This window comes from Coregonus lavaretus (genome assembly GCF_964263955.1).
Source record: "Coregonus lavaretus genome assembly, contig: HAP1_SCAFFOLD_5059, whole genome shotgun sequence".
NCBI lineage: Eukaryota > Metazoa > Chordata > Actinopteri > Salmoniformes > Salmonidae > Coregonus > Coregonus lavaretus.
This window is the reverse complement of record NW_028165975.1, coordinates 23,111-38,525: the sequence shown is the minus strand read 5'-3', so window position 1 is coordinate 38,525 and position 15,415 is coordinate 23,111. Positions and strand designations below refer to the sequence as shown.

At 44.9% G+C, this 15,415-nt stretch overlaps 1 protein-coding gene across 2 annotated transcripts; it reads right to left on the bottom strand.

Annotated features, from left to right (window-relative positions):
- Positions 1-222: 222 nt before the first annotated feature.
- LOC311115252 (E3 ubiquitin/ISG15 ligase TRIM25-like) lies at positions 223-14,911 on the bottom strand. Of its 2 annotated transcripts, XR_014611209.1 has the most exons (8): positions 14,234-14,911; positions 13,725-13,820; positions 5,227-5,460; positions 4,627-4,786; positions 4,442-4,501; positions 3,698-4,205; positions 3,429-3,634; positions 223-909 (listed from the first exon to the last, which is right to left on the bottom strand). XR_014611209.1 is itself a non-coding variant. In XM_084190447.1 (6 exons), the coding sequence occupies exons 1-6, from the start codon at positions 14,828-14,830 to the stop codon at positions 3,697-3,699; spliced, it is 1,656 nt and encodes a 551-aa protein (XP_084046573.1). In that variant the 5' UTR covers positions 14,831-14,911; the 3' UTR covers positions 3,632-3,696. The 2 variants fall into 2 exon arrangements, 1 of the variants encoding a protein (XP_084046573.1); XM_084190447.1 differs by lacking the exon at positions 223-909 and having other exon boundaries at positions 3,632-4,205.
- Positions 14,912-15,415: the final 504 nt, after the last annotated feature.

Genomic DNA, 15,415 nt, shown 5'->3' with positions numbered 1-15,415 from the left:
GCACTACGTAGGGAACAGGGTGTCATTTGGGCCAGAATCAGTAACTCCCCTGGGTATGAATTGTCTCTCTATCTTATCTGTCTTCTATATGATGTTCTCCTCTCCTCCTCTCTTCTCTCCTCTATTCACTCTATTCTATCATCCACACCACATGCCAGCTTCAACACAATCCATTTACAAGTTAAAGACACACCTTGGAATAAATAGCAAAGGAAAACTACTACTAGATGTATTTTTTATTTCCCATTACCATGAATCATATTTAATAACTGAACAGTAGCAGACCTAACTTCATCTGTTCCTGACTCTGGGTAGTGGATTAAAAAGACCATCAATCTCCAATGATATTAAAGTACAATTCTGAACATTACTGATATACTGAGTGACAAGTCAAGATATCTGCTGTTTTTTTTGTTTAGTTAATAGCATCACCTGCTGGACAGGTTTAATATTGCTTGACTAAGCAGTATGGGAGAATAAAAGATGCCAAACTTAGGGCGGGTTTCCCGGACATCTCCATTGAACATGCTTTTTAGTCTAGTACTAGGCTTCATCTGTGTCCTGGAAACCGGCCCATATAGTTCAATTAGCAAGTAAGTAACACTACCTGTTCCATGATACTGAGGAAAATGACATTGAGACAGAGAACCAATTGAGAAAACATTTAAATGGTCCTGAATGTCAACCAACATACATCAGAAACATACATCATGATTCATGTGAATGTACAAGATCAAAACATTGCACTTAAATAAATATGAATGAATTACATTTTAATTCATAACATCTTCTGAAGATCAAATCAGTCAAATCATTGTACATAAAACAGAGCAGAATGAATCATCACATCGTATCTATGTGGACCCTACTACCGTTTAACCAGCTCAGCTATAGACTACACCAGCATGACTAGCATGAGAATGACCCAAAACACACGGCCAAGGCAACAAAGGAGTGGCTCAAGAAGAACCACATTAAGGTCCTGGAGTGGCCTAGCCAGTCTCCAGACCTTAATCCCATAGAAAATCTGTGGAGGGAGCTGAAGGTTCGAGTTGCCAAACGTCAGCCTCGAAACCTTAATGACTTGGAGAAGATCTGCAAAGAGGAGTGGGACAAAATCCCTCCTGAGATGTGTGCAAACCTGGTGCCCAACTACAAGAAACGTCTGACCTCTGTGATTGACAACAAGGGTTTTGCCACCAAGTACTAAGTCATGTTTTGCAGAGGGGTCAAATACTTATTCCCCTCATTAAAATACAAATCAATTTATAACAATTTATAATTTTTTTGTTGTTATTCTGTCTCTCACTGTTCAAATAAACCTACCATTAAAATTATAGACTGATCATTTCTTTGTCAGTTTGCAAACGTACAAAATCAGCAGGGGATCAAATACTTTTTTCCCTCACTGTAACATTACAGTATGATATTCTAACGAGGCAACCACTAACATTACAGTATGATATTCGAATGAGGCAACCACTAACATTACAGTATGATATTCTAACGAGGCAACCACTAACATTACAGTATGATATTCTAATGAGGCAACCAATAACATTACAGTATGATATTCTAATATTCTAATGAGGCAACCACTAACATTACAGTATGATATTCTAATGAGGCAACCACTGACATTACAGTATGATATTCTAATGAGGCAACCACTAACATTACAGTATGATATTCTAATGAGGCAACCACTAACATTACAGTATGATATTCTAATGAGGCAACCACTAACATTACAGTATGATATTCTAACGAGGCAACCACTAACATTACAGTATGATATTCTAATGAGGCAACCACTAACATTACAGTATGATATTCTAATGAGGCAACCACTAACATTACAGTATGATATTCTAACGAGGCAACCACTAACATTACAGTATGATATTCTAATGAGGCAAGCACTAACATCACAGTATGATATTCTAATGAGGCAACCACTAACATTACAGTATGATTTCTAATGAGGCAACCACTAACATTACAGTATGATATTCTAATGAGGCAAGCACTAACATCACAGTATGATATTCTAATGAGGCAACCACTAACATTACAGTATGATATTCTAATGAGGCAACCACTAACATTACAGTATGATATTCTAATGAGGCAAGCACTAACATCACAGTATGATATTCTAATGAGGCAACCACTAACATTACAGTATGATATTCTAATGAGGCAACCACTAATATTACAGTATGATATTCTAATGAGGCAACCACTAACATCACAGTATGATATTCTAATGAGGCAACCACTAACACTACAGTATGATATTCTAATGAGGCAACCACTAACATTACAGTATGATTTCTAATGAGGCAACCACTAACATTACAGTATGATATTCTAATGAGGCAAGCACTAACATCACAGTATGATATTCTAATGAGGCAACCACTAACATTACAGTATGATATTCTAATGAGGCAACCACTAACATTACAGTATGATATTCTAATATTCTAATGAGGCAACCACTAACATTACAGTATGATATTCTAATATTCTAATGAGGCAACCACTAACATTACAGTATGATATTCTAATATTCTAATGAGGCAACCACTAACATTACATTATAATATTCTAATGAGGCAACCACTAACATTACATTATAATATTCTAATGAGGCAACCACTAACATTACAGTATGATATTCTAATATTATAATGCCAGTGAGCAAGTAAGTAACACTACCTGTTCCATGATACTGAGGAAAATTACATTGAGACAGAGAACCAATTGAGAAAATATTTCAATGGTTCTGAATGATAACCATAATACATTAACAGCAAACATCATGATTAATGTAAATGTATAAGATTAAAACGTTGCACTTACAAATAATATGAATGCATTGAATTGTAATTCACAAAATCTTCTGAAGATCAAATCAATCAAATCATTGTACATAAAAACAGAGCAGAATGAATCATCACATCTGGGGACCATCACCACCAGCATGACTAGTATCTATGTGGACCCTACTACAGTTTAACCAGCTCAGCTATAGACTACACCAGCATGACTAGTATCTATGTGGACCCTACTACAGTTTAACCAGCTCAGCTATAGACTACACCAGCATGACTAGTATCTATGTGGACCCTACTACAGTTTAACCAGCTCAGCTATAGACTACACCAGCATGACTAGTATCTATGTGGACCCTACTACAGTTTAACCAGCTCAGCTATAGACTACACCAGCATGACTAGTATCTATGTGGACCCTACTACAGTTTAACCAGCTCAGCTATAGACTACACCAGCATGACTAGTATCTATGTGGACCCTACTACAGTTTAACCAGCTCAGCTATAGACTACACCAGCATGACTAGTATCTATGTGGACCCTACTACAGTTTAACCAGCTCAGCTATAGACTACACCAGCATGACTAGTATCTATGTGGACCCTACTACAGTTTAACCAGCTCAGCTATAGACTACACCAGCATGACTAGTATCTATGTGGACCATACTACAGTTTAACCAGCTCAGCTATAGACTACACCAGCATGACTAGTATCTATGTGGACTCTACTACAGTTTAACCAGCTCAGCTATAGACTACACCAGCATGACTAGTATCTATGTGGACCCTACTACAGTTTAACCAGCTCAGCTATAGACTACACCAGCATGACTAGTATCTATGTGGACCCTACTACAGTTTAACCAGCTCAGCAGTACCATTATAGAGCCTAAACCCAGGATAGAGGGGCTGAGTGAATGTGGTCTGGACTCTGTGGAGGAGGGTCATTGTGTCAGAGACACTGTAGAAGGACAGAGTACCTGCCTTGTGATCCAGGTCCACTCCTACTCTGGAGGACTGAGGGCCTGATACTTCAGTCTCAACATTATTGTGTCTGAACCAACAACCACCACTATAGCACTCTAAACTCCAGGACTTGTTATTGTATCCAAATCTACCATCTGTCCCTGTTCTGCTGATGTCTTTATATGAGACTGCTGTAACACACCACCCACTCCACTCCACCTCCCAGTAACAGCGTCCAGACAGACCCTCTCTACACAGAACCTGGTAGTTTGTGAATCTGTCTGGATGAACAGGATATGGTTGGACTTGGTCTGTATGGGTCACCTTTCTGTTCCCTTCAGACAGAGAGAGGCGTGTGCCTGCTGTGTTTGGGTCCAGTGTGAGCTGACAGGAATCTGGGAGAAGAGCAGAGCAGAGACCAATGAGGGGAGTTAGAACAATAAGTGAAGTCAGATACTGTATCTACCCTGTCTTTGATTAGAGCACAGCAGAGATCAAATCAGAGAAATATGAGGAGTCAGATAGATACCCAGTCTTTGATTAGATCTACTATTGCTGTATATTTCTAGAGGGATTGTTAGGAGTGTCAGTAAAAAGAGACTGTTAGTTACTTCAGAATAAAGAGACTCACATTGTAAGAACTGTTCTCTGGTCTTGGGCTCTGGAGGCAGTACAACATCCACTATATTCACTACAGACACACAAACACATTCACAGAGAGAGGGAATGTTATCATCATACCATATTCCACATGTATATGACTAGTAGGGAACTTTCAATGGTCTAAAGTTGATGTTCTTATTATTTTCAACACACCTGTAGTGGAGATCTTGGTCCATTCTCCTTTAAGGACGTCTTCTAGTTTCTCTCTCAGTTCAGACACAGTCTTACTCACATCTCCAAAGTACTGAAGAGGACGGACAACGATGCTGGGTAAGTCTGAAGATACACTGGTACTGGAGAGAGACTGATAACTCTGGAGAGAGAGAGAGAGAGAGACATTTACATTTTTACATTTTAGTCATTTAGCAGACGCTCTTATCCAGAGCGACTTACAGTTAGTGAATACATATTTTTTTTATACTGGCCCCCCGTGGGAAACGAACCCACAACCCTGGCTTTGCAAACGCCATGCTCTATCAACTGAGCTACATCCCTGCCGGCCATTCCCACCCCTACCCTGGACGACGCTGGGCCAATTGTGCGCCGCCCATGAGTCTCCCGGTCGCGGCCGGCTGCGACAGAGCCTGGATTCGAACCAGGATCTCTAGTGGCACAGTTAGCACTGCGATGCAGTGCCTTAGACCACTGCGCCACTCAGGAGACACAAGAGACAGAGACAGAGACAGAGCAGAGCAGAACCAACTGATTGAGAGTTTTAATTTCATATCACATGTATCAAGGCAGTTGAGTTACCTGGAGGAAATGGATGTGATCCTCTGTGTGTGAGAGCTGCTCCAGCTCAGTGCTTCTCTTCCTCAGCTCAGCTATCTCCTGCTCCAGTTGCTCCAGGAGTCCTTCAGCTTGACTCACTTGAGCCTTCTCTTGGGCTCTGATCAGCTCCTTCACCTCAGAGCGCCTTCTCTCAATGGAGCGGATCAGCTCAGTAAAGATCTTATCACTGTCCTCCACTGCTGCCTGTGCAGAGCGCTGTTAAGAGAGAGAGAGAGAGAGAGAGAGAGACTTGTCTTACTTTAATGAGCCATCCTCATTACACTAACACCCCCCCTCCTAAAAGCACATTGCGTGCCACCACAACCTCCACACAATCCCATTATCCAGTACCCAACACCACAGTACAATACACCAACCAGCACCACATTCCAACCGTCCATCCAACCCCTCCTCTCCAGCCGTACAGACAGCCCCCCTGAGCCCCCATACCTCCTGAAACATCTCCACACTGTTGATCATTTTGTACAACTCAAACTCAACCCTAAGGCGTCAACAGTAATGGCATTACCCTGGCAACACAGAAAAAACATGATGAACAGTCTGTCATTGCAGAAAACGGACACCCCTCCCCAACTCCCAGGTCAACCCGAGCCAACCAGCTATTGGTGTCCAGGGCTCCATGTAATACCCTCCACTGGACGACCCCTGACCTTTCCAGCACTGGGAGCTTATAGAGCCCCTCCACCTATACCCTGCCATGCTCTCAGCCCCCACAACCCCCTGCCACTGATGCCCCTTCACTCCCACTAAGCTCAGAGTGTTAAAAGTCAGTAAGTCCTCCAGACTCTCCTGCCAGTCCCCAGTCTCTGCTGTCCACAAGCAGAACGCCTGGAAGCTGCGGAGGTGCACTAATTTGCGTGCACTAATTTAAAATCACTAACTTGCGCTGCAGGTCCACAAGCAGACCACCGGGGGCGTTGAGAATGGCCAATTTAAGCCATAGAGAGGATGCCACCAAGTTGTTCATGATCAGCACCGTCCCTCTGTATGCCACTTGGGAGATGAGCCACCTCCACTTCGTCAGCCTCGACACCACCGCTTGTGACACTCCTTCCCAGTTCTTCCTATCCCAACCCTCCGAGCCCAGATACACCCCAAGCATCTTGAGCCACTCACAGCCCCACTGCAACCCCCCTGGAAGCTGCGGAGGTGCCCTGTCCCTCCATGCCCAACATAACAGAGCCTCACTCTTGCCCCAGTTTACCTAAGCAGAAAACGCCCCCTCGTACACCCTCAAACTATTCTCCAGGGCCTGTAGGTTCTGCTCATCCCTAACCAACACAGACGTCATCAGCGTATGCTGACACTGCTATGCCTGTCCCCAACCCTATGCCTGGCTCCCACACTCCCTGTAGCCTCCTGCGTAGCAGGCCCAGAAAGGGCTCAATAACAAGAGTGTATAGCTGTCCTGACAGAGGGCATCCCTGGTGAATGCCCCTCCCTACCCAGACTGGCCTACTGAGCCCTCCCCACACCTTGACCATACATGAAGCCCCAGCGTACAGCATTTGAACACAGGCCACAAAATTCTCCCCACAACCAAAACAACACATTGAACAGATATTCATGGTCCACCCTATCAAAGGCTTTCTCCTGATTATGAACAGATTGTCTGTGTTTGAGCGTCCTGGTACACAGTACGTTTGGTCCTTGTGTACAATAGAGTCCAGGTGGGACTTCAGTCTGTTAACGAGGACCTTGGCAAAGACCTTATAGTCCAAACAGAGCAATGCCACAGGCCTCCAGTTCTTTAAATCGCTCAAATCTACTTGTTTGGGTTGGAGACTAAAAGCTATCCGTCTACAGCTTAGCGACAGCTCCCCCACCCCGACGCACTCACGCAACACACGTTCTGTCCAATAATTCCCCAGAACTTTTTATAAAAATCCACAGGCAGACCGTCTGAGAGACAGCAGCTGAGAGTTTGTGAAAGGCCAGGGAAAGGTCTATGTGATTTCTCTGTGACAGAGAGAGTTTGGAAAGGTCTGTGAGCAGAACCTGAGAACACCCAGGATAATAATAATAATAATATGCCATTTAGCAGACGCTTTTATCCAAAGCGACTTACAGTCATGTGTGCATACATTTTTGTGTATGGGTGGTCCCGGGGATCGAACCCACTACCCTGGCGTTACAAGCGCCGTGCTCTACCAGCTGAGCTACAGAGGACCAGGTGCAGACACATTTATGAAAGCAAAGACAAGGTCATTATTTGGGCTCTAAACACTAACAACCTATCCTTACACACCTCTTTTGCTACCCCTGCACTAAGATTTCTGCCATGGCATTTAAATGTTTTTGTTTGACATATTCCCCCAGTCTTTGCCGCCGTTCATGTTAAGGAAGTCTAACCGTGAAATCTCCATAAGAGGTGGGAGGGAAATCACCACAATCAGAAACCAGTAGAGAAGCCCATAAAGCCGCCATGCCAGAAAAAACCATCCATTTAAGCAGATTCTGAAGACATGCCCTTAAGAACCCATGACCCATTTTCTCAGCCTATACCGCTTCCTGGGTGAGAGGACACTAAACCCCTCATTCTTCATCAGGTGTTGTACTGACCTTACAAACCTTCCAGGATCAATCAAATAAGACTCCAGCAGAACCTTCTTTTTCCCCTTTAGTCTCCATCAGGAACCTAGAAAGTTCTCTAACCGTATATACTGGGCCCTCAGCCTGACTGGCTGTCAGCTCTGGATCCAATGAGCCGTCTGAAAACGAGACCGCCTTGTCCTCCGCTCCCGCAGACTCACCTCCCCCCTCTTCCTCCTCCTCCATTGGCACGGTACCGTCCTCCTCCTCCCCAGTCTCTGCCCCCCTGCACTTCCCCCCTGATCAGAGCCTCTTCCCCAATGACAGGCAATATTTGCCTTCGCCCACCGGAGTCTCTGTTACTACAGAAACCTGCCTCAGCTCATGTAGCCCAGCTGCAACCCTCCCCACCACCGCTTTCTCCACGGCCTGCGCACCACCACTTGACCCTGCTCTACTCTCCTCCCTCCTGGTACCACCACCACTTGACCCTGCACTACTCTCCTCCCTCCTGGTACCACCACCACTTGGCCATGCACTACTCTCATCCCTCCTGGTACCACCACCACTTGACCCTGCTCTACTCTCCTCCCTCCTGGTACCACCACCACTTGACCCTGCTCTACTCTCCTCCCTCCTGGTACCACCACCACTTGACCCTGCTCTACTCTCATCCCTCCTGGTACCACCACCACTTGACCCTGCTCTACTCTCCTCCCTCCTGGTACCACCACCACTTGACCCTGCTCTACTCTCCTCCCTCCTGGACCACCACCACTTGACCCTGCTCTACTCTCCTCCCTCCTGGTACCACCACCACTTGACCCTGCTCTACTCTCCTCCCTCCTGGTACCACCACCACTTGACCCTGCTCTACTCTCCTCCTTCCTGGTACCACCACCACTTGACCCTGCTCTACTCTCCTCCTTCCTGGTACCACCACCACTTGACCCTGCTCTACTCTCCTCCCTCCTGGTACCACCACCACTTGACCCTGCTCTACACTCCTCCCTCCTGGTACCACCACCACTTGACCCTGCTCTACACTCCTCCCTCCTGGTACCACCACCACTTGGCCCTGCTCTACTCTCCTCCCTCCTGGTACCACCACCACTTGACCCTGCTCTACTCTCCTCCCTCCTGGTACCACCACCACTTGACCCTGCTCTACTCTCCTCCCTCCTGGTACCACCACCACTTGACCCTGCTCTACTCTCCTCCCTCCTGGTACCACCACCACTTGACCCTGCTCTACTCTCCTCCCTCCTGGTACCACCACCACTTGACCCTGCTCTACTCTCCTCCCTCCTGGTACCACCACCACTTGACCCTGCTCTACTCTCCTCCCTCCTGGTACCACCACCACTTGACCCTGCTCTACTCTCCTCCCTCCTGGTACCACCACCACTTGACCCTGCTCTACTCTCCTCCCTCCTGGTACCACCACCACTTGACAACTTTCATGTTTTGAAATTATACTTCATTACTATAATGATTATCAATAAGCCTAAACATTAATTCAGTCACCTCTGGTCGACAAAAACGTATTCTCCTAGTACATTAATTGTCAAATTCATCAACCAGCATCGAGCACTCTGCCTTCTCAGGCAAGCGAGGGGCATGTTGAGGTAAATATGATAACCGCCAAGGTTGCATTATGTCATTTATTGGTGGGCTGGAAGATGCAGTGTTTTTTCTTTTCTATTCAGAGGCTATTTACTCCCAATATGAGATAATTTTATATAGAAGGTTTTTATAATGCATGTTTACTAGGGTTGAGGTTAGCGCATCTGAGTAGGGATTATTTGGGTTCAATACCTGTCCTACCTATCAATCATATTGCTGCTTGTAGCCTATAACTGATGATCCCAACACTAGAAACACCCAAAACTATCTGTGCTAGCAAACCCTGTGTTCCACCCCTCCCCTGTGTAACCTTGAGGTTTGGTAAGAAACAAACACTTGTCTACGAAAAGAGACATGTTTAACGGATTCCGCTTGGCACCCAGCCGAGAGCACACGGAAACCACTTGCAAATTTACCAAAACTAACCAACTACTTGGGGTCTGTTCGGAAGCAATAAACGGAGGCAGATTAGCCACCACAACTCTTATCGAAAGAGGCGACATCTGCACCAACACACCCCTCACAACAAGACAAACCTTTTTCATTAACCCAACCACCGCCTTGTTCATTCTGGATGCAGAGTCCAGATGTTCCGCTCCAACCTGTTCGCCGACCATGAGCAAAACTTCCTCCACACCTTTCTCCGGAACGGACCCGAAGCGACAGCGTTTCTTCTCCACTCGGTTGAGGCCATAACGCCGCCCTAACAAACTACCCCTACTCCCCCCTCAACTCTAAACGATAAACAGTGGAAACCAATAAACAAACCCTCAAACCATGAGGAAATACATTCAGAAAATACGCAAGAACCAAAAGAAAAAAGAATAGTAGCCCTCCTCACGAACCACAAAGTCTCTCACACAACCAACTTCTTCTTCTATGATATAATGGCGGCCCACAAACCAACGTTAAAGGTGCATGCCGCCACCTACTGTGCTGGAGTGTGTGGTCAATCACGGTTTCCAACATTTCTAAATCCTCCTACCTAACTCAGTACTTCTGAGAAAATAAAGAAGAGCCCTACTAACTTCTAATAGACCCTCCCCCATCCCCAAAATCCCTTCCAAACCCCCCCAACCCCGTCCAACCTCACTGACCCTACACTTCAATCTTTCCCTCTCTTCAACATACTTACAACAATATAACAACACATGCTCCACCGTTTCATCGACGTACCCTCAAGACACAAACCATTCCCATGCTTGCCAACCAGATGATTTGACGAGATCAATGTACAATGTCCTAAGCGCAATCTAGTAAACACCACCTCTTCCTTCCTAATCGGACTTTTGAATCTTGGTCCATCGACCTTTCTGTAAAACTGTAAACTATTCATATAAATGCCGGCCCTTGTGCTCAGAGTACCATCTCTTCTGCCACACATCTATCAAAATGGCTCTGATCTTACATTTGGCCTCACCTCTACCCAGTGGAACATTAATATCAATTATATCTAGTTTCAAAGCTCTTTTAGCTAACTGGTCTACAATTTCATTCCCTTCCACATCCGAATGTGCTGGGACCCAGCAGAATCTCACTACTACACCCATTCTCTCAATTCTCCATAATAACATTAATACCTCCAATAGCAGGTCACTCCTATTAGATTTACCAGATGATAAACTATTCAGTACAGACAGAGAATCTGACCATACTATAATTCTAACAGGTTGTACGTCCTCCACCCACTGGAGGGCAACTATTATCGTCAACAGTTCAACTGAGTATACTGACAGTTCATCTGTTAGTCTTTTACATATCTGCACATCAAATTCAGGAACGTAAACGCCTGCTCCTGTGAGCCCACTATCTGGGTCCTTGGATCCATCTGTGAAAAGCGGTAAAAAAGAATAAAAACTTCTACCAATGTAATTGTCAACCAGTTTCACTATATCACTGACTTCTGACCAATCTTTCCTTTTCTCTATCAAGGTTAGATCAACAACAGGGTCTGGGAGTAACCATGGAGGAACATCCCCTATCACCACAGAAGGGCCAACCTCCAACTCCCTCAAACCACTCTCATCAGCAAGCTTTCCAACTGTCCAACCAAAACCAAACAGTAGCAGTGGGATGCTCAGCCTCACAGCCTTTCAACCCAATAAGATAATGACCATTTTTTACGCCGTACATACAAAGGCATCTCTCCTGCCTCCACCAGTAAGGCACATACAGATGTTGATTTAAATGCACCAATACATATCCTTAAAGCTATATACTGGATTCTGTCCAGCTTCTGAAGCCAAGTCTTTACCTCTGTTCCATAAACTGTACACCAGTAATCAATTGTCGTCCTGATCAGAGCTCTATAAATATCTATCAACAATTGGTTATGAATGGGGTGCTGACAGACAGAGACCCACACAACCAACTACTGCAAAAGTGATGTAATGAGAGAGGTAGAGACACTGTACATTGCCATAATGTAATGTTTCTTCTTCTTTGGAGTTTAACGGCGGTTGGCATCCAATATGTTGCATTAACGCCCCCAACTGGACTATAATCTATTTTACTTTGTGATACAAAATGGGAAAAGGGGAAAGGAACATTTAATTAAAAACCTTCCAACTAACCCTACACTCATTAAATACCCACTACCCCATTCCACTACTTTGACCCTATCTGCTCCTGCACCATGCCAACGGCCTGGGAGGACGGGACACCACCACTCAACACACCCTGTAACTCTTCTGAAGTCTAATCTTGTATGCCCAAATAGTTCTCTGCAGCTGCCACCACAACATCTTTTTTATGTGATTTACGTTCCATTTGTGCGGTACAGTTGATAACCATTGCTATGAATGCTAAGAAGCTAACTTTACTAAAGCATATATCACTCGTTGGCCTATCCCTCTGTGCTGGCACTGATCTACTACTCACAGGGATCCTCTCAGGATCTCTCACCCTTGACCCATCCTCCTCTACTTCCTTCACTGTCTCAGCATACGACACCTTCTGCACTACTCTGACTCTAGCCACCTCAACCTGCCTCTCTCGCACCGGACACTTCAGATCCCCAGCAACATGGGCATCCCAACAGTTGACACACACAACTTTATCCACCGAAACTACACAATCCTCTATCCCATGCCCTCCTGCACACTTCCCACATCTTGGAATCTCCCTCCTACAAACTGCTGCAACATGACCATAAACGTTGCACCTGAATCAGAGCAGTGGATTCGCCACAAAAGCTCTAACAGGATAACTGATATATCATAACATGACTTTCTCTCGTAAAGACTCATAACTCAAAAGGACTGACTCCTCTGTTTCACTACGCTCACCACCGGGTCTGCGTCACACCAAACGGCGGGAATCACAAACACCAGGAATCTTCATCTTCAATTTCTCCACCTCCACACTTAACGCTACCCCAGAAATCACTCCTTTCAATGGTGCCCTGTTCCTAAGAGCAAAGCAAGAAACAGATCTTGACCAAAGTTGCGTGACACGGAGCGCCCACTCCCTCTGGTCAGAAGAAACACAAACAAATTTCACAAGTCCACTACAGGTTACCTTCACTGATTCAACTGCACCCAACTCTTTTCCCACCCAACATGAAACCACAAATGGATCTGCCAAAAGGTATGGATCCACTTTGTCCTACAATGTAACTCCTACTGCACCAGATTCTTCTTTATCATGTCCATTGATGCCAGGCTCTGGTTCTGAGCTCTTCACCACACCTTCTACCTCACTTAACTCTCCCTCATTCATTTCCATTTCACCTCCAGAACTCAGTCTGGCGAATGGCTCACTCTGTTTGCACTTGAATTATAACATTTGAAAGTCTCTATTCCATTGAAACTTTTGTGAGTGTAATGTTTACTGTTAATTTCTGGTGGTTTATTTCACTTTTGTTTAGTATCTATTTCACTTGCTGTGGCAATGTAAACATATGTTTCCCATGCCAATAAAGCCCTTTGAATTCAATTGAATTGAGAGAGAGAGAGAGAGAGAGAGAGAGCTCCATGTTAATGTATAGGGGACATGAGTCGGTCATGGTTACTCATGGTTATGTGATGAGGTAGCCCCGCCTTCGACTTCAAAATCTGTGTCGGCCCTCAGCCCAATAGGGAATGTCCTCTTGGTGAAACGGTCAAGATGTTGGTTTCTCCCTCAGTAGACCCGGGTTCATATCCCGCTGGTTACATTAAGCAGTCTATTCTCTGAAAGGGGTCCAGACAGCCTGTTCCCAACAGTGGAGCCAGTGGGATTGGAGACGGGCCCCTCTCTCTCTCTCTCTGACTGGAGGAGAGAAGTGAAATGGTCTGTCTCCTCTGGTCAACAATACTCACCTTGAGAGACTCCACAGCCTGTTGGAGCTCCTTCAGCTTCTTCTCTCTCTCCTGGAATCTCTGCTGGACTTTCTGCTGACTCATCCCCAGCTGTCTCTGTGGAGAATCACTCTTCAATGAGCTATCAAGCTTTATTTGTCCAGTAGATCAATAGTATAGTAATGGGACATAGGGCACATTGAAGATAGGGATTAATATGTTGAGGAAGTGTCTGTGTGAAATTATATTATTAAGTTGTTATGTGAATGATTATAGTTTTAACAGTGCACAAAACAGGGGAGCTGATTGGGTGTTTGATAACGAATGATAATGGTGTTTGACTTTAGAAAATGGTGATACATTTGGAGAATCTGGGTTAACATATCTATATAATCAAGGTTTGTGTTCATATTTGTTCTGCCGTGGATCGATATAATTTGAATGATCTCATATTCAAACAGCCTTAGTTCCTACTGTATGTTTAATTATTTGTTTATCAGACAGTCACCAACAAGTAGTTCTGGTCTTACCTGTTTCTCAGTCCTCTCTGCTGCAGCTGACACTGTATCATGGCCTTTATGTTCATCCATTGTACACAGCATACAGATACACTGCTGATCGGTACGACAGAAAACCTCCAGCAGTTTGTCATGATGAGAGCAGATCTTCTCCTGTAGTTGTGCGGTGGCTTTGACCAGCTTGTGCTTCTTGAAAGCAGGAGATTCATAGTGAGGTTGGAGGTGAGTCTCACAGTAAGAGGCCTGACACACCAGACAGGACATGAGGGCTTTCTGTTTTCTGGTCCCAGTGCAGACATCACACGCCACATCTCCAGGTCCAGCATAGCACAGAGCAGGAGGGGGAGCAGCCTGGAGTCCTGTCTTCTTCAGTTTCTCCACCAACTCAGCCAACATGTTATTTTTCCTCAGATTAGGCCTTGGAGTGAAGGTCTCTCTGCACTGAGGACAGCTATAGACCCCTTTCAGAACATCCTGATCCCAGCAGTCCTCAATACAGCTTCTACAGTAACTGTGTCCACAGGCAGTAGTGACCGGCTCCTTCAGTAGATCCAGACAGACAGAACAACAGAACTGGTCCTGGTCGAGCAGAACTCCTTGCTGAGCCATTTGGACGGTTGTTCACTCTCACACAGACAGACGACACAGAGACTCAGATCAGTTTCGTTTCCTCAGAAGAGAGTTTGTGGAGGGGAGGGACTTCCTGGTTCTGCCAGAGGGGTGGGGTTAAAAGGAGGGAGGGAGGGGTTAGAGGAATGGAGGAAGAGAGAGAGGAACTGCATGCAACAGGAAGAGGGAGACAAATAGTTTTGTTCCTAGGTTAGAGTCCTTAACATGGAACAAATGAAATAATGAATCTTAAAATGTGAGTTGTTAGAATATATAAAGGGTAACAGTTTCTATGAAGAACATATGTATAATTATTTTAATGACCTTTATAATGCCTTATAATACACTAATGTGTTCTACTTAAGCAATAAGGCCTGAGGAGGTGTGGTATATGGCCAATATACAATACCACAGCTAAGGGCTGTTCTTAGGCCCAACGCAACGCGGATTGAGAATTATGGAACACTTTCAAAAATCGAATAAAATTTTAACACAAATATTTAGCAGATGTTATTGCGGGTGTAGCGAAATGCTTTTGTTCCTGGCTCCAACAGTGCAGTAATATCTAACAATACACAATGGACT

Coding starts and splice junctions, on each gene's coding strand:
- LOC311115252 (XM_084190447.1), bottom strand. CDS start 14,830: ATGGCTCAGCAAGGAGTTCTGCTCGACCAGGACCAGTTCTGTTGTTCT. Junction 4,787..5,226: donor ATCACATCCATTTCCTCCAG/GTAACTCAACTG, acceptor CTCTCTCTCCAG/AGTTATCAGTCTCTCTCCAG. Junction 4,206..4,441: donor CAGAGAACAGTTCTTACAAT/GTGAGTCTCTTT, acceptor CTCTTCTCCCAG/ATTCCTGTCAGCTCACACTG.